The sequence below is a fragment of the Astatotilapia calliptera genome, chromosome 6 (genome assembly GCF_900246225.1).
Source record: "Astatotilapia calliptera chromosome 6, fAstCal1.2, whole genome shotgun sequence".
NCBI lineage: Eukaryota > Metazoa > Chordata > Actinopteri > Cichliformes > Cichlidae > Astatotilapia > Astatotilapia calliptera.
In genome coordinates, this window is record NC_039307.1 from 14,849,952 (window position 1) to 14,859,815 (window position 9,864).

Sequence of the window (9,864 nt, forward strand, 5' to 3'; positions counted from 1 at the left end):
AAAATAAAATAAAAAAATCCATAAAATCCTGACTTTTTTGTTGGGTTTTTCTCGTGAGATGAAATCACTGCTATTCATTGATTTAGCTACAGATGTGGCTATCATTACGCCGAGTCGAAAACGCACCATAGTTTTATATAAACGTAGCTAGCAAAGTTTTAAGCAATACAGCAACAAAGGCTTTAACACAGTTATTAGCATTGGCCTCCATTTTCCCATAATGCAGCTGTGTGAGTACTGATTGTCTGAGCCTGAAACAAATAAACTTCTCTGCTTCTTAAAAAAAAAAAAAAGAGATCAGTCAGCAAGTACGAAACATTGCTCAATCTTGTCAGAACAAATATGGCAGAACCTGCAGTGCTTTGCTTCTTCATCGGATGTAAGTGACACCAGCTTATTGAGTGTCTCGTTCGTTTCTACGGTATTTTAAAACATCGTCAAAGGCAACTCTGTTAGCCAGAAGAGCCACTGGCCCCGTTTTCTGATCGCTAGTAGCCATACCTCAGGAACATAAATATTAGGAGGGACGAGTTCACTTCACAGCAGGGAGTGTCACTACAGTCCGAGACGGACATAAGAGTGCTTCAGGTGTAACATCACAGTCCCAAACAGTTTCACACACACACAGCAAACACACAAACAGAGCACTCTTACTCATGTGTTTCAGGCATTTATCCACCTGCTTCCTTTGCTTATTATCTTGTTACTGCTGGCTCACTGACCCTGTAAGCTCCTCAGCTCCATTTACTTCTTAGATGATAATAATAATAATAATAATAATAATAATAATAATAATAATACAGAAGTATCCTCTTATAGCTCTTTCCCTTCTCTTGCAGCTAAAAACTTTTGCTCTTCAGGATTTGAGGCCCATTCGAGCCATCAGCTGTTCATACACAGTCCAAGCCATGGCAGCCATGAGAGTGCGTCGAAGAGACCTGGGCACAGCTCCACGAAAAAACCCAGCCATGCCGTGCTCCTGAAGGAAAGGCCAGAGCAGCAATCCTCAGTTAGATGTTATATAATAGTGAAAGTGTTGCTTCTTACTGAAAAACACAACAAGAACGTGAGTACACACCATGTAGATGCGGCGAACTGCACCTGCTGTGCTACAGTGGGAGGGTCTGACTTGAATGTGAGTCTTCACTACATCTGCAGGCTGCGTTACTACTGATGCCATGACACCCGCAATCACCCCACAGCTGAAGTTCACCAGCGGGGCGTAGGGCGCCGAGGTCACCTCTGAGAGAAGAGAACCCGAGGATGTCAGATGATTTAAATAAAAACAATCAGTCAAACCACAGAAAGAGAAAAATACGTGGAAAACATTAAACATCACAGTTTCACAAAGAGCTGCGATGATTCATTGAGTAACTCGATTATAAAGCATATTCGACACAAATTTCTTGCTGTGATGTTTTAATGTTTAAAACTCTGTAGCGAGCATTTCACCCACATTTTTATTGGCATGTAAATACAGTGAGAGGGTTTTTGACAGATGTTGTTTTTGGGTAAAATACTAAAAATATTGCAGTTTCTAAAAATGTTACACCATGAAGCAGTGGATTGTTAAAGACCTGTGCTTTTCTCTTTTGAATATTTATTATGGCTCATTAATAAGACAAAAGTATTTATCAGTATTTAAAGTGTGAAAGGGTATTTTGAGAACGGCTGCCTTATCCCATTACTCTATTAATCAATACTCAATTAATTAAATGTTTGATAGCGGCAGCCCTAATGTACATCACCAATTCACTTGGCCACACCCCTAACAGTAGCTTGCAATTACAAGGCAAGAACCCATTTTTAGACAGTAATTACAAGTTACTATTAGGAGAAATGGGATGCTCTGTAACACAGGCCTGCCATCATCTTAATAATACTGTTTAATTACAGAGTAAGAAGGGGAAACAGGATATTCTATATTAAAGCCTTCACTCCTAATAGTAACTTGCAATTACCATGTAAGAACCCCTTTTGCACATTGCAATTAAAAGCCCTCACATCCCCTCAATGATACTGTGCACCTACAACAAGAGACAGAAGTAAGGTTACACAATAATAAAACATGAACCTCTAATATTACTAGATAATTAGAATTTACAAAAGGAAAACAACCTTCTTTCTTACAATATACTCACAGTATAATTATTGTTACTCAGTTTTTTTCTCTCTACCTACATTTTAAGCATTTGCCATAAACCATTTAATTTGTTTACACGGTAAAAGTTGGGAAACTACATCAGAGTCGTATTATGAAGCGCTACCAAGACATCAGTGCTCACAGTGAGGGTTTTCCACAACATGTTGTTTCATATGTTTTACATCAAGTGCTTTTAGCACAAAAAAGGTGTGAAATGGAAAGAAATTGTGAAAATGGGAATGCATCAAGTTCAGGATTTTTGCTCATAATTAAATAAAAGTTCTCTTATTCACAAGGGGCCGTCACAGCGGGCATCTCCGCATATCTTGACTGGGTAGATTTTTACCCTGGCTGGTCTTTCTGACACAACCACAAAGGGATTTGTGTCTGCTCCCAAGACTGAATCCAGGATCTTTCGTGTGTTATGTGAATGCAGAAACTGCTACACGATGGAGGGACTTGTCAAAGAAAATAAAGGACTTTCTCTAATGGTTCATATAAGCTGGGCTACCTTCTGTGGTGGACGTGAATAAATGTGATTGTGATTGTGCAGCATACAGCTGCTTGCAGAATTTTTAGCCACCCAATTTACTTCTTCAGTCATTCATTATCAGTCTGTGCGCAGCTTTACTGATTTTGCTCACAGAACGAACTGTACAAGCACTAAATCCACCCGATTGATTTTCTGCACAAGCGTTAAAACACTAATGCAAATTTCTGCATTATGTTCCTGGCAAAACATAACTCTTCACATTTTTCTTAACCTCCATTTTGATCTGCTGACTGAGTGTGACTCTCACCTTGAGGCAGCGCTCTCTTGGCCTGGCTGTAAAACATGACGTAGATGCCGGAGAAAGGAGCGTCGCGGAGCAGCGTGGCAGTCAGCCCAGAAAACAGAGCCCTGATTCCCTCCGTCTCATACATACTCCTCAGAGCACCGGGCACACTCACATAACTGTAAAAGCCACTCTGAAAAACACAGAAAAATTGAAATGAAATGTCTTTAATCATGCGGTTGATTGAGTGACAATAGATGTAAATGACTGCCTTTGTATCCACACTACGTGTCTCCACAGAAAAGAGGGTCATAATAAAATAGAGCAAAAACCTCTGACTAAAAGCAGTTCCACAACTTTATTTTAAAAACAGATGTGAGAAGATTAGTAGATATTTCATCTCTGACCATCTGGCGTTAGAGTCTGTTAGCTGGTAGATACCTCGAAGCGCGTCTTGATGACTGTGAATGGTAACATGCAGACTCCGGCCACAGCTCTGGCACCCGCTCCGAGCAGAACTGCCTCGCCAGCGTTGGGAGCTCGGTCCAGGAAGAAGTGCTGCTTCAGGGAGTAGAAGGTGCTGAAGTAGATACCCACCCCAGGGATGCAGCGCACAAATGACTGCAGAGGGAGAACAGTTTTTGTTGTCTTGGTTAAAAACAAAGGCATAATTTACATGGGTTTCTTAGAGGGGAGCATGCGCTATGAGTTTGAGTGTTGGTGGGAGAATAAAATTTCAATTCAGTTTATTTATATAGCGTCAAAATACAACAACAGTCGCCCAAAAGTTCTATTTATTCTAAGGTAAAGACCGTACAATAATCAAAAGAAAACCCCAAGAATCAGACGACTCCTTATGAGCAACCACTTGGTGACAGTGGGAAGGAAAAACTCCCTTTTAAAAGGAAGAAACCTCTGGTAGAACCAGGCTCAGGGGAAGGGCAGCCATCTGCGTACAAACATGCAACAAACAGGATTTGTTGTAAATAATGAAAACGGTGCATTCAGTTGCTCACCGGTGAAACACCTTTCCACAGACTGAAGAACTTCTCTGTCCTAATAACATTGATGAAAACGCTAAACATTCCCACCTTGGGTGCGCTGCAAGACAAAATTTTGAAATCAATACAAACAAATTAAATTGTGCAAACAAATAAAACAAAACAAAAAAAACATTACACTCTACTGTGCAAAAAAACTTAAGCCTCCTCTAATTTATATTTTGCTTCCAAGGAGCCAGGCTTTCTGAAGGTCTTCCAAAGTTTTTTTATTTGGAAATTGGCTGCTTTTCCACCAATTTTCAGTCCAGTCCTTGTACCCGACCACTTTCAGGAACTTATTTATTTTTTGGTTTGTTAAGCCACTTAACACTGACCTGAGTCATTAGAGCATAAAATAAGACACGTAACTCAAAGGATGAACCAGTGTTGTGTCTACAAACAAACAACTTAACAAAAATTTAATTCTAAATTGTATCTTTAGGCACGGCGGTTAGCACTGTTGTCTCACAGCAAGTAGGTCATGAGTTCGACTCCATCTTTCTGTGTGGAGTTTGCATGGGTCCTCTTCCTCCCACAGTCCTAAGAACTGTAGTTAGTGGGGCTAGATTCATTGGTGATTCTAAATTGCCCCCAAGCATGAACGTGAGTGCAAATGGTTGTCTGTCTCTCTGTGTTAGCAGATTGGCGACTTTTCCTGGGTGTACCCCGCCTCTTGCCTCTAACTGGTATAGGCTCCGGCCCATACCAGATAAGGATAAGCTAAGTGGATGGATGGATCTTTAGGGACTTTTTTAAGAGCAGCCTGTCATAAAAACACATCATTTGTTCCCATTTTCTTTACTTAAATCTAGAGACCACAGTTTGACAGGCATGAAACACTATTTTTGCACCAAGAAGGTGATTGCCAAAGAGCTATTAGCTGAAAATTCAACATGTTCAGCGTGATGTGTTCTTAGGAAAATGGATTGGCCTCCCCAGAGCCCAGACCTCAGCAGTGACCTCAACCTTAACAGAGAACAGAACAAAGGGCAGCCAACATCCAAAGGAGAGCCTTGAACGTCCTTGAAGCCTGGAGAACTATCCCTGAAGACTACTGAAAGAAATGACAAGAAAATTTGCCCAGCAGAGTTCAGACTGTCTTGACGGATTAAAGCAGCTACACCAAATATTGTACAGTTCTAATGACTTGAAAGTCAAACTATTTCCATACACTGCTCCACTAGTTTTCAATTTTCAAAGCAAAACATAAATAAATGAGGGGTGGCCCAAGACTTTTGCACAGTACTGTAAACACTCAAAGACATGCTGACAATAAATGGTTACAGCTGTGGTGAATCACTACTGTGAAATCAATTACCACAGAAATGATCCTTCTGGAGCTCTGTGCTAAAGAAAGGCCTCCACATGTGAAATAAATAAAACTCCACTTTTAAATGTTTACATTTGCTGTTCTCAGTGGCTGTAATTGCAACCCAGCAGCCTGACAGCATAATTACATCCTGCTGGTGTGACTAATTGCCCCATATGGGTCATACCAAGAGATTGAGGCTGGCACTGCCAGAAGATTTTGTCCTCTTATGCTTTTTATGTGTATGTGAGTGGGTTAAAGTCAGAAAAAGAGAGGGGGAGAGAAAAAAGTATAAAATCAGAGGCATGGTGATGTACACGTGTCTGATGTACATGCAGGTGAAATGTTCTCACTGTGTATCTGTGTGAATGTGTGTGCACACACACCCGGGCTTGGCATTGTTCTGCAGGGTCTGCAGTCGTGTCTTCACCAGATCCAAAGGCTGGAAGAGGAGTGTAGAGCAGGTGCCACTGAGGGAGCCACACATAAAGGCTTTGAGAGCTGGGTGAGCCTGAGGACAACGACAGACATAAAGAAGGACGATGGAGACCGACAGAGAGACGAGGAAAAGGAAGGATGGGAGAAAACCAACGAGAGGAAAAGCGAGGAAGTGACATAAGAAAGAAATGGCGGACCAGAAAAGAGGACAGAGACAGAAAACAGACAAGAAGGGAGATAAAGCAGAAAGAAATGTAAAGGATTAGTCACAGCATAAAGAGGATAACGAGAAAAATATGCCGTTCAGCATCTTCTTCGCCACTGGTCACCTCTTGCTGAATGGCAGAGAAATCTGTATATATTCATTCTCAAACAACTATGCATAAAAACAGCTTGACAAAGCAAAGAAAATATCATATCATAAATATACATGAATTGGACTTGGGATTAAAATCTAAATATGTTTGTGTGACATTTCCACTGCAATAAAACACCCTGTAGCACAGAGCAGAGGCCAGGTTCTTACACAGTGGAGATGATGGAGATGTGTAGAGACAGTTCACTCACTCACTCACTCACAGACACACACACACTGTCTGTTGCATAGAATTAAAGTGAGACTGAACATTATCAGTGGGTACATGCCTTGTAGACAAAAAGGCAGGCAGAATGTGACACGCAGACAGGGGCTAAATTTAGCTACACCTGAAGGTAAACTGTTAAACAGAAATTATATCAATTGGCAAAAATAAATAAATATTCCAACAACAATAACAAACCACAAATAATCATAATCAGCCTTCTATACGTTGCCTTTACAGACACACACACACACACACACACACACACACACACACACACACACACACACACACACACACACACACGACACTTTAAATCACACGTTAAGCACAAAGATGCTGTCCTACCTTCCCCGGGATGCCCGGGGCTCGGCTCTGAGAATCCTGTTTTTCCTGCATTTTGCCCACTTTCACCTCCCTCTATCTGTGATGCTGCTCTTACAAATAACATATTATAAAATAAACCTCCATCTCTTACAAACCTTCCCCTCGCTCACTCGCTCTCGCCAACCTACAGTGGCTTTTCTCCTGCTTCCCGTCCTCCCTCCCCCATTTCAGCAGCCAAAGCAGAAGCTTAATCTAGCCCACGTTTTTCTACGGGCTTCTATCTTTATCTTTCAAACACACACACTCGCGCGTCTGTATTTGGCGCTCGCCCCTCTGTATAGCTCAGTGCTAAAATGCATCTTTTTCAAATAGCATGAGTCATGGAGCAGTTCACGTGGACTTTACATTTAGGTCAAAAATAAGGATGCTAGTTTTAGTTTTAACAGGAGAAAATATGAAGCTATACACTGAGTCACTTTATTAAGAATAGCTGTTCAACTACTCGTTAATGCAAATATCTAATTAATGTAAACATGGCCAAGACGACCTGCTGAAGTTCAAACAGAGCATCAGGATAGGGAAGAAATTTAATGTAAGTGACTTTCAACATGACACTGCTGTTGGTGCCAAACAGGCTGGTCTGAGGATTTCAGAAAATGCTGATCTTCTGGGATTTTTCCTACACAGTCATCTCCAGGGTTTATAGAGAACGGTCCAAAACAAAGGAAAACAAATTCAGTGTGTGACAGCAAAAATGCCTTCCTGGTGTCAGAGGTCAGAGAAGAACGAACACACTGCTTTGAGCTTTAACTAAAGCAACAGTAACTCAGATAACTACTCGTTACAACGCAAGTATGCAGAAGAGCATCTCTGACCAAACAACAGGTCAAACCTTGACGCAGATGGGCTAGAGCAGCAGAAGATCACAATGTAGCCAGTCCATAGATAAGGAAATAGGAAAAAGAGGCTATAATTCACATGGGCGTCGATTTGCACCAATACTGGACAATAAACGATTGAAGAAATTCAATTCAATCTTATTCTAAGAGTTTTAAGGTGCTTTACATTGTAAGGTAAAGACCCTACAATAATACTTTGAAAATAGACAAAACCCCAACAATCAAGTCGAGACCCTATGAGCAAGCAGATGAGTCTGGTTGGATGAGTCTCAATTTCTGCTGTCAGATTTGGACAGTAGGGTTAAAAATTGGTGTAAACCACATGATAGCATGCTCTTTTTGGTGTAATGTGTGTTATATTTTGTGTGTGTGACGACTTTGGGCCTCATAGTACCAACATAATAGAGCATTGTTTAAATGTTACTGCCTATCTGAGTATTGTTGCTAAAACAATTCATCACTTTAGGATTACAGTGTACAAGCCTGTACCTAATGAAGTCGCCTGTGGGTCTATACTGTCATACAAGGTGTGCATTTCCCTAGAAATACTGAGAGCTACAATTGAAATGGCATTTCTATAAGTAAGCGACAGACATCACTCATGTTTCCCTGCGCTAAAAATCCCAACTGTTATACGAGGGAAACGTGTCGCATCAGGTAATTGACCATTTGTCTGCATGCTGTCAATGACAAACATGGCAGCACTCACCGCTGCCAACTCCATCTTTGAGCTGGATGCTGAGCCGGACGGGTCCAGTTTCTCCTGTGCTGCCGCCGCCGTTTTGAAACCGGTTAGGTTAGGCCACAGTGGATTCAAACTGGAGAAATCAGATGGCAGCCATGAGTCACATTTCAAAACATTGAGGTTGCCGGTGTAGCGGCTAATTTAGCTGGCTAGCTAGCTGTCACCAGTGTGGTAAGGTGAAGTTAGGACATCGGCCAACATTCACAAGCCAGCTGTTCTTAAGTCATATAACTGCCTTAAAGCGACCAAAGATGTGAGCTCCAACAGGCAGATTAGTTTCAGATATTCAGAAAAAGTCACTCAAACACATCTAGCGAATAGCTAGCCTGGTAACGTAGCATGCTAGCTCCTCTTACCTGATGTTGCAGTGTTTCAGGGATCGCTGGAGGTGACAGCCACCGCTGTTAGCTGAAGAAAGTCCATATTTTATATTTACTGCGATAGTCTGAAAACATTTCCTTTAACCCAGCGTTACCTTTAACACGTTAACGCCGCCTGACAGGGCTAGCTCAACGACGTTAGTGTTAGCTAGCCAACTTCGTGAGTTGTGCGAAATAAAATGTAACGCTAACACGTCTGAGTGTGAGTTCCAAATAAACCGGGTGTGTCTTCAGTCAGACCACGATCACTAAACACGGGAGTGGTGAAACATCACATGTACCTGCTGCGGCTGTTAGTGAGCGGGCGGTAAAGTTCACCTGCAGGGCAAAGCCGACACACACAACTAGGGTATGTGTGTGCGTGTATTGTCAAACATGTTATGTATCGAGGTTAGTGTGGCAGATATCCATCTTTTTTTTTTCTTATTGAGATCCTTTATTTGACTTTTTCTACATAATTGAGTTTATCTGCTTACAGTGATTTATCATTTATTTATCTATTTCTGTCACAGTCACTTTTATTTGGCTATAATTGTATTTCGGCCGTTTTGCTATAGCAGAACGTATCCTTTACGTATAAAAACAGTTTGCCGATTTTAAACTTAAATGTTTAAATATTAGAATTATTTAAACATAGATAATTTGAATATCTCCTAGTTTTTATTTTAGAGCACAAACCAGGACATGCATGCACTGTAAAATGTAAGTTTCTGTATTTCTGACAATAGCCTCAAGATGGCGCTGCTGTTCCACAGAAGATGAACATTGCAACATCAACAAGGTTTATTTGATATTTTCTTTCATTATTATAGGTTTAGAATAATCACCACTTGCTGAGTATACCAGAGGGACAGCTCTGATTGAGCTGTTTAGAGAAAAAGGTAGTGACGTGTTGAGACGAGCCATGGTCGAGATATATTTGACAAAGGATTTCCAATAGCATAACATGTATTACCAAGAAGCATTATTACAAAATTATCATTGATCAAACCACTTGTGGCAAGTTTAAATGAAAGTAAACTACTTTTGGCAGCCTCCGTTTTCACAAGGGGTCACCACAGCAACATAGCTGTGCACGTCTGATTTTGTGCTGAAGGCCACAACAGTGAAACGTGAGCATGGTTGGCCAAAATAACGTCTTCCCTGAAGCTTTGCAACTGCTCCTTTGGGTACTTTGATTACCCAACATGAAGTTGCACAACATTTTGCCCAGAAAAAACAAAACA

At 41.1% G+C, this 9,864-nt stretch overlaps 1 protein-coding gene across 3 annotated transcripts; it reads right to left on the reverse strand.

The window, feature by feature from the left end:
* Window positions 1–9,001, reverse strand: LOC113023977 (mitochondrial glycine transporter B-like). 3 transcript variants are annotated; one of them, XM_026170496.1, is made up of 9 exons: window positions 8,734–9,001; window positions 8,615–8,666; window positions 8,223–8,331; window positions 5,655–5,779; window positions 3,936–4,020; window positions 3,361–3,540; window positions 2,944–3,112; window positions 1,079–1,242; window positions 1–979 (listed from the first exon to the last, which is right to left on the reverse strand). In XM_026170496.1, exons 3-9 carry the CDS (start codon window positions 8,235–8,237, stop codon window positions 857–859), a joined length of 861 nt encoding a protein of 286 aa, XP_026026281.1. In that variant the 5' UTR covers window positions 8,238–8,331; window positions 8,615–8,666; window positions 8,734–9,001; the 3' UTR covers window positions 1–856. The 3 variants fall into 3 exon arrangements, with proteins under 3 accessions (XP_026026281.1, XP_026026282.1, XP_026026280.1); XM_026170497.1 differs by having other exon boundaries at window positions 8,920–8,996; XM_026170495.1 differs by lacking the exons at window positions 8,223–8,331; window positions 8,615–8,666; window positions 8,734–9,001 and adding an exon at window positions 6,636–7,482.
* Window positions 9,002–9,864: the final 863 nt, after the last annotated feature.